The sequence below is a fragment of the Carlito syrichta genome, unplaced genomic scaffold, assembly GCF_000164805.1.
Source record: "Carlito syrichta isolate Samal-C Ts95f unplaced genomic scaffold, Tarsius_syrichta-2.0.1 Scaffold109658, whole genome shotgun sequence".
In the NCBI taxonomy this organism is placed as follows: domain Eukaryota; kingdom Metazoa; phylum Chordata; class Mammalia; order Primates; family Tarsiidae; genus Carlito; species Carlito syrichta.
In genome coordinates, this window is record NW_007053754.1 from 3,369 (window position 1) to 17,134 (window position 13,766).

Here is a 13,766-nt window from a genome sequence, read left to right on the forward strand (position 1 = left end):
TTTTATTTATTGTAGAGACGAGGTCTCACCAAGTTGCCCAGGCTGGTCTCGAACCCATGGGCTCAGGCAGTCCTCTCACCTCGGCCTCCCAAAGTGCGGGGATGATAGGCGTGAGCCACAGCAGACCAGATTTTGGGAGGATGTTTAATGCCACGCTTAGACCTCATCCCAGAAGATCCAGGAGCGAATGGTCTTCCAGACAGTCCGTTTCGCAGCATATTAGAGATGGATTGACAGGGAGAAAGGGACAAGGGAAACCAAGAAGGAGGCTCTGAACACAGTCAAGAAAATGGAGGAGACATGCCAGGTTCTGGAAATGTTTATGACATAAATTGGGGACTGTTTGTGTGTTTAGGGGTGGGGGTGGGGCAGTTTTCCTGCGGATTTCCAGGGGGCACCCTGGCCCTGTTGCTACTCTATGCCCTTCTCCTTGTCTTGTGATTCTCAGGCAATGTGTGTATCAGCTAGCTTTTGCTGCGTAACAAGTCATCCCAAAACTTACTGGCATAAGACAACTGTTTATTTCTGTCTCCCAAGCTAGAGTACAGTGGCAAAATCACAGCTCAGCATAGCTTCAACCTCCTAGGCTCAAGAGATCCTCCCATTCTCAGCATCCCAAGTAGCTGGGAGCATAGACATGCACCACCACACCCAGCTTTTTTTTTTTTTTTTTTTTTTTAGTGTAAAGATGAGGGTTCACTCTCTCACCTAGGCTTATCCCAAACTCCTGGGCTCAAGTAATCCTTCTGCCTCAGCTCCCAAAATGCTGGGATTACAGGTGTGAGCCACTGTGCCCAGCCTGTTTCATGATTTTGTAGCTCAGCTGAGGGGATCTTTTGGCCTGTGCCAGCTTGGCTGATCCCTGCTACGCTTGCTTGTGTTGTGTCCTCAGCCAACAGACTGTCTGGAGGCACTCTGATAATCTGGGACTATCTCATTTGCCTGGCAGTTAGCAGACTCTCAGCTGGGTGCTGGGCATCTAGGCCATGGTCTCATGATCCAGCAGGCTAGGCCAGACTTCCCAGTCTCAGGGTTCCAGCAATAGTAGGAGAGGAGACTGCAGAGCCTCGTGGAACTCAGGCCAGGAACTGGCCCAGTGGCACAGCAGCTGTGTTCTATTGGCCAAAACGAGTCTCATGGCTAGTCCAAATCCAGGGTTGGGGAAGTAGAGGCCACCTTTTGATAGGAGTGGCTGCAAAGAACTATAGCCATCTCTGCTGTCCGTGATAACGGATGGTTGTGTTTACAATACATTTGTTTTTGTTTCCCAGGGACATGTGCAACTTTATGTGTTGGCAGTCACTGCAGGAGACAATAGTCACCAAACAAAAGACTCATTATTTTAGAAAGCATACCACAGAGAGGATGAAATTAAGCAACATTGCCTGCTTCCGAATTAAATAACTCATTAGCCAAGGGGCTGTTTATTCTTTGTCAGCTCTAAGACCAAACTCTTTTTAAGTTTAAGAGGATATGTTACTGCTTTACAACAAGTGCTGGCTCTATTTGATCTGTACAAGCATGTTTGAATCCTAGTCTCACATTTGTAGAGCAAGATGTGTGTGATTCAGATATGCCTGTACATATTGTAAGTGAATATCAAGTAACATAACTTAAAATAATTTTAAAGGGGAAAAGCATGTTCACATACTGCAAACTAGAACCCAGTGGGAAATCATAGGTCTGGCTATTAATAGCAGTTTGCTAACTCTAAAAGTTTAAATTCAGATCATTTAAAGGAAATATATTGGTATAAGCGAACACTGGTGCAAAGCACTTAGTAGCAATAAATTTAAATTTAAAATGTTGGGAAATGACCCCAGATTCTCCACTGAGAATGAAATTAAGCAACATCCAGGACTTTGCTGGTAGGGTATGAACTGGCCATTTGCTTCGCCACTAGAGAGGGCATTTTCATGTCCTTCCCCCCACTTTCAATATAACATAGGCATGTTGGGGACAAGATAATTTTTGGATCCATTTCTTGTGTTTAAGGGATATGCAAACCTGGTGTCCTTTCACAGCAAACTCTCCCCAGAAAGATTCAGTGTGGGTTCTTTTAAGTGTTCCTAGCCACTAAGAATAGCAGCAAATATCCCTCGAGCCCTGAACGGCCACACGTGCTGAGCGCTTGATCGAAATTGCCTCCTGTGATCCTTACGGCCATCCTGTGGGATGCTGGCTGATTTTTTCTCCCATCTGCCAGAGCAGAAGAAGCAAAGGGCTCAGGGGTTTGCATTCCTTACAACCCAGCAAATGGTAGAGCCGAAGGCTTGGATCCTAGTTGGCTTCCAAAAGTCTTCGCCCCCAGCCCTCTGCCTTATGGCCTTCGTCACAAGCACCAGAGTCATCGTGCCCTGACTGCCTGCTGAAAGGGATCAGGCCACGTCTGAGTGATACTTCTGATATTTTCCTCACGCCTGTTTATGTGCGCTCTCTCTTTAAGATGCACGTGGCCGTCGTGTTGTTTGTCCCTGGGAGCTCGCAGGCTTCGATTCTAAGTGCCTTGAGGTTTAAGAAGTGAATGCACAATAGGTTGCTGTTCTGAATGTCCACTGTGCCTTTTCAGAATGAGCTTCCTGAACCAGAGCAAGACAACGGCGGCACCACAGAGTCCGTCAAAGAGCAAGAGATGAAGTGGACGGACTTGGCCCTGCAGTACCTCCACGAGAACGTCCCCCCCGTTGGAAACTGACGCGCGGCTCCTTTCTCGTGGAGGGCCTTACAGGTCCACAGAGAACGTGATTTCTTTCGGCCTCCTCATTCCGATCTTGAGTAATAAATCAGTGCTCAGAAATGTACACCCCTCTAGTCTTTGGCAGCAAAGTGTCACATGAAAACCTTCACCAGAAGCCGGGCTCGGTGGCTCAGCCTGTAATCCCGCGCTCTAGGAGGCTGAGGTGAGTGGATTGCCTAAGCTCGCGGGTTCGAGACCCGCCTAGGCAACTTGGCGAGACCTCGTCTTTACAAAAAATAAAAAAAATCAGCCGGGCATGGTAGCACGCACCTGTAATTCCGGCTACTTGGAAGGCTGAGGCGGAAGGATTGCCGGAGCCCAGCAGGTCAAGGCTGCGGTGGCCGGGCGTGGCCACTGCACTCCAGTCTGGGTGACAGAGTGAGACTCCCGACTCAAAAAAAAAAAAGAAAGCCCTCACCAGGATGAGAAACAGATTTCTCAGGGATGCAGAGCGTTTGGTTCTTGAAACCTGAAGCTCTTCATTGAGTAGCTTGTGTTTGCACGCGATTGGATACACGTTTGCCTTTAACTCTGATTTTGCTTTACTGTCAAAGTTTAACACCTCCCAGCTCCTTGTGTGTGTCCTTGACACAGGTGATTCAAGGTTTGAGAGGGAAAGGCAAAGAAAGAAGAAGCCAGACACAAGGGGAAGTGTGAGCTTCTCATAGTCCCCGGAGTAAGGAGCATTCTGAGTGCACTCGGCCTTAGCTGTTGTGGATACATAGATCTCCCGTTCACTGATGACTGGCACTCCTAAGATTCCTCATGGTATTCTCAAACCTTGGGAGAATGTACAGATTAGAAAGTTACCCGGGCCAGGTGCGGTGACTCGCGCCTATAATCCCAGCACTTTGGGAGGCTGGAGTGAGAGGATTTCTTGAGCCCACAGGTTCGAGACCAGCCTGGGCAATTTGGTGAGATCTCGTCTCCACAATAAATCAAAAATTAGCCGGGCATGGTGGCCCACACCTGTAGTTCCCGCTACTTGGAAGGCTGAGGCAGAAAAATCGCCTGAGCCCAGCAGGTTGAGGCTGCGGTGGCCGTGAGTGGGCCCCTGCACTCCAGCCTGGGCAACAGTGAGAATCTGACTCAGAAAAAAAAGTTATCTGACAGGAACCTCTGTTTTCCTTGCAACTTCCTTGGTGCTGCCGGAAAAGATCTTTGGCCAGGTGGACCACTAGCTTTATCCAGTAAAGGCATTTATTATTTTCTTAAAGCCCTTTCAGATATTCCCCAGATCATCATGGAATCAGTGTCTAGTTACATATTTGTATGAGACCCCATATCTGTGAAACACATTGTGTATATTTATCTCCTGGAATCATGGGTCTCTGTTCAACAGGGTGTTTTATGTTCTGTACCCAGACTGTAAACACTGGGGGAAGCCCTGGCTTATATTTCTGTATTCCTCATTGAAAAACTGGCAGCACTGAATAATTGCAATCTCTTACCATCCTTTTTTCACTGGGTCTTTTTCTTTGCCTAGCTTTTAGGAGAAAGAGGCACATTGCAAAACCAGTGAGCATATTGTAGGGTTTTGATCAGAAACATGGTTGCAGCACGTAGCTGTGTGTGTGTGTGTGTAACTAACCCAAGCACACCAGGCTGATCTCTTCCTTTGCATCAGTGGTCTTACGTAGGAATCATTCATCTTCAGACTAAAGACCCCAAGGCACCAGTCCTTCCAATAACTAGAGAAAGACAACCTTGTAGAAAAAACAATTACGCTGTTGAGGAAAAAAAATTATACCAAGAACAAAAACGTTTTTAAAACGCCACAGTTTTTTTTGTTTTTGTTTTTGTTTTTTGAGTTGGAGTCTCACTCTGTCACCCAGGCTGGAGGGCAGCGGCATGCTTCTGGCCACCGCAGCCTCAACCTGCTGGGCTCCAGCGATCCTTCCGCCTCAGCCTTCCCAGTAGCCGTAACTACAGGCATGCGCTACCATGCCTGGCTAATTTTTGATTTTTATTGTAGAGGCGGAGTCTCGAACTCGCAGGCTCAGGCGATCCTCCCGCCTCCCGCCTCAGCCTCCTAAGGTGCTGGGATTATAGGCTGAGCCACCCAGCCCAGCCTCTTTCACATTCTTAAGTGAGGACCTGACAACTTCTTGGTAGTATGTAAAGCCTGAAACACTTAACATCTAGGAACCTGACTAACGTTTATATAGAGCCAGCCCAGCTTTGCCCTGGAATGTCAGTAGACCCGTGAAAGATGAACATTGTCTTGATTTCCTCTGAATCAGAATATGATATCTGCAAAACAGTAGTTGGCCTGTCTGTTTGGCCATGGTCCTCATCGGAGAACTGCCCCCACCCCCAGGAATGGCCTGGTTGGGCAAGTTTGTGACCTGTGTCAGTATGCCAGAACTGTGGCTCATTGTGTCAGGAATTAGGTGACCTAACCTGGGCTATCAGATTCTGTCAACTGGCTTTGGCGTCTTCATCAAGGACTGGCTTCAGGATGGCGGGCACAAGAGATGCCAAGCTGCCATTGTGGGGTAGTGTTCTTCAACCAGAGGTACCAGAATGCCAGGAAAGCGTCTACAGAGGGAGGCTGAGAGCCTGTGTGGCCCTGGGGTGCCACCAGCTTCCGGGTTTAAAGCGTGTACGCCACTCTCCTCTGTGGTGGGTGCTGTACTCTGTGCTGGGAGGAACAGAAGTGTGACTTCTGCCTTCACGGAGCCTTCGTTTAGTGGGGGAGACATAAACATTGACTCGGTAGCCATACAAATCTAGGATTTTAAATTGTGACATGGTAGGAAGGAAAAATAGGAATGTGCCTTGGGTTGAGAGCCAGAGGCAGGGTTTTCTCGCACGAGTGATTTATTGGGTTTGTGTTCTCAGGAGAACCCCGCAGGGAAGCAGGATGGGCAGGGAAAGAAGCTGAGCGGAGATATGGTTTCGGTGTGATCCCATGGGAGTTCTGGACCATGATGGCACCCGAGAGTTGTCCCACCTTGAGGCAAGGGGTTCGGCCTTTGCACTCAGTGTGAGCTGGTCAGTCATTGGCCCTGCCTCTCCCACGGTCCCCCAGTGAGCACGTAACCTCCCAGCATGGCCAGGGAATGTGGCTCTCCAGAGGACAGCACAGCTGTGAGCCTTTGGCAGCCAGGACACTGGCTGGAGTTTGGGCACACAGGCCAGGTGGAGGGGATGAGGACACCGATGATGACTCCTGTGGATATGAGAGTGTAACTGATTTATGCTTGACAAACCCAAAGGGAGACCTCGTGTAAGTAGTTCTGAAAAGACAATTTGAAATACTTTGTTTTTCTGTTTTTTCCGCTCTTCAAGGAGGCGGCCAGATCCTTTGGAGCAGACATGTTTGGGAAGCAGGGGAGTCTGGAAGAGGACAATCTGAAGCCAGCAGTCTCTAGGGGGTATGGGAGGCTGTGCCCCACTCACTGGTAGTACCTGGTGAGAGCGTGAATGCCGGAGGTTCATCGTCTGTAGGGCGCCCTGGGGAGGCCTGCACCTCAACACTGAAACTTACAGCCTGGGCAAAGGCCAAGTTTGGAGCCACCTCCCTCAAGCGCCCCTTAGACTTGATAGTGAAGATGCCAGCAATGCCCCAGATAGAGGTCTTCACCCAGGTTCCAGGTCATTCATGAGCATCTTTGATGCTTGCAAGATCCTAAGATGGGAAGGGACACCCCAGTGACCACAGGTTTAATTTCTGCTGAGTAGGGCTGGGCACGGTGGCTTAATCCTGAAATCCCAGCACTTTGGGAGGCCAAGGCGAGAGGATTGCCTGAGCCCAGAGGTTTGAGACCAGCCTGGGCAACTTGGCAAGACCTCGTCTCTACAATAAATCAAAAACAATAGCTGAGTGTGGTGGCGTGTGCCTGTAGTTCCAGCTACTTAGAAGGCTGAGGCAGAAGGATCGCCAGAGCCCAGCAGGTCGAGGCTGCGGTGGCCGTGAGCGTGCCACTGCACTCCAACCTGGGCAACAGAGTGAGACTCCGACTCAAAAAAATAATAATTCTGCTGTAATGAAGCAGTGGGGCCAAATGGATTTAATTTGCTTTGAAGAAAAGAAATGTAATCTCTGCACCCTCCTTGAGTTTGTGAGCCAGCACCTGAAGGGTGAATAGGAGTCGGAGGGGAAATAATTGGTATATGGGGACTGGTCCACAAGAGAGAAAATTACATAAACCCAGAGATGGGACCGGCGTGATCACCAAGGTGAGTGGGCAGGCAGGTGTCTTGTTAAAAAATTTTTTTCTGGCCTGGCACGGTGGCTTATGCCTATAAATCCTGGCAAATTGGTAGGCCGAGGTGAGAGGATTGCCTGAGCTCACGGGTTTGAGACCAGCCTGAGCAACTTGGCAAGACCTCATCTCTACAATACATCAAAAAATTAGGCCGGGCATGGTGGCTTAGCCTGTAATCCCAGCACTTTGGGAGGCTGAGGTGAGAGGATTGCCTGAGCCCAGGAGTTTGAGACCAGCCTGGGCAACTTGGTGAGATCTCACCTTTACAATTAAAAAAAAATTAGCTGAGCGTGGCACGTGCCTGTAGTTCCAGCTACTTGGAAGGCTAAGGTGGAAGGATCACCTGAGCCCAGTGAGTTGAGGCTGCAGTGGCCGTGAGCGTACGCCACTGCACTCCAGCCTGGGCGGCAGAGTGAGACTCCAACTCAAAAAAAAAAAATTTTTTTTTGTTTCTAAGTCATCGAAAGGTTTTAATGAGATAGGGGAGTGGCCTGGTTAGGTCTGATATTTTAGAAAATATATAAATCACTTTGGAGGATGGGTTTGAGCCACCAAGAAGTGGGAAGACAGATCTGAAGAGCTTTGCACGGGCTCTGGTGGGAGACAGTGGGCTGCACCAGCTAGATGGAGGAAGAGGTGGACAAGACTTGACATACCTCTTAAGAGGTAGAACGTCCAGGCTTGCATAGTGCACGGTGTGTTTTGTGAAGCCAGCTCCCTGGGTTGTGGTTGTGTGCCCAGCATAAGCACTGCCCTTGTGTCCCAGGGCTGAGGTCTCTAATCCAGACACAGGGCTAAGGACACAGCCTATCTTCTCTAGAAACAGAATCTGCGCCCACCCTTTGAAGCCCAGTTTAGTCCCACATCTTAATCGCAGTAACAGTGACACCATGATGAATCAAGCACCTCGACGCACTTTGGACACATGAGCTCACGCCCTGACATTCACTTTTAGGTGAATGCCGTTGTCCTCACCTCACTGGTGACTTAAAATCAAGTGGCTTGTTCCAAGTTAAAGGACTCGTCCCAAGTCACTCAATAGTAAGGAGATTCCAACTTAGGCTGTGTGATCCCAAAACCCATGTCCTCCCCCGGACCGTGTTACCTCCCCAGTAAAATCTTCTGTGACCACCAAATTATGAAGTGGGAAGAAGATCCTATCAGCACTGCCAACCATGTGCCTTGTTTCTAAAATCGGGACAAAGAACTAGAAGCATTTTTATTTGGAGCCTGGGAGTCAGGACATATTTTAAAATTCAAGCTTTCACCAGACTCGTTTATAACTCACCACTTTTTGCCCCTGGTTTTAATCCAGGGCGAAATCCCTAAAGTGGTTTCAGATGTCAGTGTATCGGGATAGAGCCATTGAATGTCAATGCGACAGACTGTCCAGCAGAGGGCACGCGATTCCTTTTAGAAAGTTTGAATCACGGGCTCATCCTGTCCTAAACTCCGAAACTGAAGATGCTGAATCAACGTGGTCCTTTGCTTGGACGAGATTCTGCGTCTCTGGGTTGCCCCAAGTGCTGGCCAGGGTCTCATGCGAGGGAAGTGATTCTGTGATTCTGGCCGGCGGGCTTGCACTGGGCGGTTCACCTAGTGGGCTCTTCATTCATGCTTTCGGGGGCCTGAATGAGGGCACCCAGAAGGTGAGGGCAGTTCAGAACTCTGGTGACAGAAAAAGATGGCCAGAATCAGAAACTGTACCTGCCTGTGTCCCCCACACTCAGTCACGCCAGGTGCTCTTTCCCTAAGCTAGTTCCCAACTCTTTAGGTGAAATCATTTGGATGTTTCAGGCATGGTTCAGGAATGCTCCATGAGGCTCCAGAAAGACTGTTTTCCAAAGCTTCCTTCCTTCTCTGCTTTGGCCTGCTTTATCCACAGTGAGGGACGTTCCCCCGTCCCTTGCCGTGCTGTGTCCCGTCAGTGAGCTCCCATAGATGGGGTGGCGAGGGGCAAACCCCGGAAGGCTGCTGGGTGATCTCTGGAAGGAGCTTCATCTCTCGTGGCCTTTCTGGCCCAGACGACCGTGGTCCTGGCCTCTGCACCTGGGCCCACCGGGCCAGCCTTGTGGGTATGCAAGGTATACAAGCCCACACTCCCAGGGCCTGCATTGGGTGTCGTACTGTCTTGCGCTCATCACTTTTGAGCAAGGACCCGTGTTTTTATTCTGCTCTGGGCCCCGTAAATTATGCAGCTGGTCCTTGACTCTGTGGCATCCGTCTGTTGGGGTTCCACGTTGGACGGTCACTAACTCGACCAGCAAATGCCGTCGCCTTCAGAGTGAGAATTCAGGCCGCTGTGAGTGAGCGTCTGCCTCTGGGTGACAGAACAACAGGCAGCTCCGGGAGGAGCAGCAGATGGAAAGCGGGACAGACCCCCAGGCTTGCCGTGGCGTCTGACGGGAGCACCAGGTCTAGGAAGACCTCCCAGTGCCACTGCTGAAATCATTGGAGCTCGGCTGAGCCCTTTGCCATTCTTGGCTCCTGAAAACTAGACCACGGGGTGAGGGGGAGACACATAGAACTTGAAGTGAGGGTCACCCAAGCCCAGGGCGTGTGCTTGCCTAAACTCCATCTGGCCTTGGCCAACTGCTGCGTGACCTTGCCCTCTGTCACCCCGGTCACTGCAGTGCAGTTGTCTCAGAACAGAGCCTCTGACTGCAGCAAGGGATGAGAAGTACAAACATGAACTGGGAACAATGGCTGCCTCATGGCTCCTTCGTTCTACTCGTCAGTAGAAAGGATCTCTACCTGGGTTTTTATTTTCATTTACCCAACTGAATAGAAGCATGGTAAAGCTGTTTTTTGTAGGTCAAAAATAGCCAGATAATAGCAACTTCCCATGTCCTCAGTTAATATTATTCTCACCAAGAACCAGCCACGCATGTGTACAGACACACAGACACAACACACACAGCGGATTCGATGGGATGGTGGAGGGAACAGGCAAGGGGTGAGGAATTGTTTAAGCAGCCGAAGGACTCTGAAGGAAGTGAGGGAGAGGCTGACGGACAAACCCAGTCCCTGCCCTCCCTGGTGACTCAGCTCCCCTTATCAAGGTGCCACCGCCGCGCCGGAGGGCAGAAGGGGTTTCCTCCACCTGTGATCCCCTCCCGTCTCGACATCTCTGCCAGTGCTGCCTCCCACTGGTCATCTCTGTTCCTGCGGTTCCCCTGCCCTCTACCACGCTGCACTCTCTCCAGGTGCTGGCACTCGTCTGTCTAACAGGAAAGGACTTCTGGAGGGAGAGTGAGATGGCAGCACCTGGCTCCTCGGCCAGGCCAGCGGGACGCCATGACATCTGTTGTTGACTGAGACCCATGCAGCCACCCCAGCTCAGCCCAGACACACAGGAAGGCGATCCGCCTGATGGGGCTTCTTCCAGCCTTGTGTCCTTGGCTCTGACATTCGTGGCCTGGCTCCGTCCAGCCCCTCTCTTAGGGCTGAGCGGGTGCTGTGCCCACGCCCGCCTCTCCACTCACTCTCCCGTCCACCCAGGGTTGCTCTCCGGGTGACCTGCGATCTCAGCCTGGGCGTACAGTCAGCAAGGGCTCCGGGAGTGCCCGAAAAGTAAGCCCAGAGCCGAGCACGGTGGCTCATGCTGTAACCCCAGCACTTTGGGAGGCAGAGGTGAGAGGATCACCTGAGCTCAGGGGATTCGAGACCAGCCTGGGCAACTTGGCAAGGCCTTGTCTCTACAATAAAAAAATTAATAAAATAAAAAAATTCGCCAGGCGTGGTGGCAAACGCCTGTGGTTCCAGCTACTTGGAAGGCTGAGGTGGAAGGATCGCCTGAGCCCAGCAGGTCGAGGCTTCGGTGGCCATGAGCATGCCACTGCACGCCAGCCTGGGCGACGGAGTGAGACTCCGATTCAAAAAAAAAGAAAAGAAAAGAAAAGTGAGCTCAGGCCAGGCTGGAGCATCCCAGAAGGACTCACGACGGAGCTGATGGAGAAGACAGGAGGTTGGCCCACCCTCCTACCTCTATCCAGGTTTTCTTTGTCAGTCAGTCTCCAGGTATGTTCCTATCTCTCTCATTCATTTATTATATTATATTTTTTTATTTTAAAGATGCAGGGTACAATTCAGGATTAGATATATGAATGTTGATTATGCAAGTACCCTTATTGATGCGGTATGCCCCTCCCTCCCCTAGCAGTTTCCCTCAACTGCCAATCCCACCCGCCCTCCCCTGGCAGTTTCCCACTACTGCCAATCCCTTTCTTATAGTAGTGTGATAATTGTTGAAGGGCCACTTATGAGTGGTGGTACTCTGTTCTTTGTTTCTGTGATAGATCACTGAGGATGATCAACTCTAAATCCATCCAAGTTGCTGCGAAGTCCATATGTTTGTCCTTCTTTATGGCTGCATGATATTCCATTGTGTATATGTACCACATTTTACCAGTCCAGCTTCGATGGGCAACATGATTGGTTCCATGTTTTATTTATTTATTTATTTTGTTTGTTTGTTTGTTTGAGTTGGAGTCTCCCTCTGTCGCCCAGACTGGAGTGCAGTGGCCGCTCCCGGCCACCACAGCCTCGACCTGCTGGGCTCCAGCGATCCTTCTGCCTCGGCCTTCCAAGTAGCTGGAACTACAGGCGCGCGCTACCACGCCCGGCTAATTTTTTGATTTATTGTAGAGATGAGGTCTCGCCAAGTTGCCCGGGTGGGTCTCGAACCCGCGGGCTCAGGCAATCCACTCACCTCAGCCTCCCAAAGCGCTGGGTTTACAGGCTGAGCCACCGAGCCCAGCCTGGTTCCATGTTTTTGCTGTTGTGAATAGAGCTGCAACAAACATACGTGTGCAGGTATCTTTATTGTAGAATGATTTGAGTTCCTCTGGGTATATTCGCAATAGGGGAATTGCTGGGTTATATGGAAGGTCAACTTCTAGTTCTTTTGGAAATTGCCACACTGTCTTCCAAAGAGGTTGCACTAGTCCGCATTCCCACCAGCAGTGTAGAAGCGTTCCTTTCTCTCTGCATCCTTGCCAGCATCTGTTGTTGTTGTTTTATTAATGATGGTCATTCTTACTGGGGTTAGGCGGTATCTCAATGTGGTTTTGATTTGCATTTCTCTGATGATGAGTGAGGCTCAGCACTTTTTCTGATGGCTGCCCATATATCTTCCTTTGAGAAGTGTCTGTTCATGTGTTTTGCTCACTTTTTAATGGGGTTATTTGTTTTTTTCCTTTCAGCGGATTAGAGTTCCTGGTAGATCCTAGATGTTAGGCCTTTGTCAGATATACCGTTGGCAAATATTTTTCCCATTCTGTGGGCTGTCTCCCTGCTCTCTTGATGGCTTCTTTTGCTTTACAGAAGCTTGTCATTTTGATGAGGTCCCACTTGCCTATCTTATTTCTTATGGTATGGGCACTTAAGGTTCTGATCAGGAATTGGTTGCCAGTTCCAATTTCCATAGGGGTGTCCCCTGTATTTTCTAATATTCTTATATTTTGAGGTTTTAGGTTTAGGTCTTTGATCCATTTAGAGTTAATTTTTATGTATGGTGATAGGTAGGGGTCTGTTTCAGTCTTCTGCAAGTGATCAGCCAGTTTTTTATTTATTTTGAGTTGGAGTCTCACTCTGTTGCCCAGGCTGGGGTACAGTGGCACGCTCACGGCCACCACATCCTCCACCTGCTGGGCTCAGGTGATCCTTCCACCTCAGCTTTCCAAGTAACTGGAACCACAGGCATGTGCCACCATGCCCGGCTAATTTTTTTGTTGTGTTGTAGAGACAAGCTCTTGCCGTGTTTCTCAGGCTGGTCTCGAACCCCTCAGCTCAGGCAATCCTCTCGCCTCTGCTGCCTCTCAAAGGGCTGAGATTACAGGCATGAGCCACCATGCCCAATCCCTGTCTCTCTCGTGCTTGCTGATTTTTCTCCTGTACCCTTGTTCGAGCATTTATCTAAACATCTTATCTATACATTAGACTTGTCTTTCTTCTTTCATATTGCACATACCTCTAATGTAGAACTTACATCAAATTCACATCTCAATTTGTTTTACATAACAGTTACTTAAAATTACATATAAGTGAAATGTACACGGACTGCTGCCGAGTACAGTGGCTGAGGTTACAGACCTCAGAGGCAGAAAGACCTGGGTTCAAAACCCAGCCAAGTGCCACACCAGCCCCTTCCCTACAGGTTCATTATCTTTCTGAGCCTCAGTTTCCTGACTGAACATGGGGTTGGTCAGACTGCTCCCGTGAAGAGCTTCTTGGAGGATTCAATGAGACAATGTAAGTAAAATGTTTAGAACCATTCCTGGTGCCTGGTGAGCGCTTGGTAAATGTTAGCGATTGTTTAAAAAAAAAAATACTAAAGCATTTCAAAAAAGTCTATAGTGACACTAAAGTCAAGCAAGAAGTAATTTCAGTATATAAATAATCACTCCCAAATCATCCTCAGGGATTATTTTGCACATTAGAAACATCAATTAACCAGGAGGCAGAAGACCCGGGCTCAAGTACTGTCTTCATGACTTACGGATTGTAGCTAGGAGCCTGTCTGTTAGCTTCTCTGAGCCTGCCTCAGGGTTATTCACAACTGTTTTGTAGTTAAAGAGAGCTACACGCATGTAAGTCAACCATCATAATTTATTTACTTCACAAATTCATAATTTTATTCTCAAACTCGTGTTTTGTGTAGCTCTTACTATATGTGCTAATTTAAACACAGTAAATGGGCATGTGGGTGTATCTGCTTGTGGGTGTGCATAAACACATTTTATGAAATCTGGAAGGAAAGGCAACACACTCTTGGCAGTGGTTACCTCTAGGGACAAGATGAGACTGGCTGAGGA

The 13,766-nt window shown here is 49.2% G+C and overlaps 1 protein-coding gene across 2 annotated transcripts in view; it reads left to right on the forward strand.

Moving 5' to 3' along the window:
- Nucleotides 1-2,801, forward strand: part of ANAPC13 (anaphase promoting complex subunit 13) — a 5,439-nt gene extending 2,638 nt beyond the window's left edge. For both annotated transcript variants that reach the window (XM_008068680.1, XM_008068688.2), the window contains exon 3: nt 2,570-2,801. In XM_008068680.1, the coding sequence (XP_008066871.1) occupies nt 2,570-2,695 (126 nt within the window). In that variant the 3' untranslated portion in view covers nt 2,696-2,801. The remainder of the gene's footprint in view (nt 1-2,569) is intronic.
- Nucleotides 2,802-13,766: the final 10,965 nt, after the last annotated feature.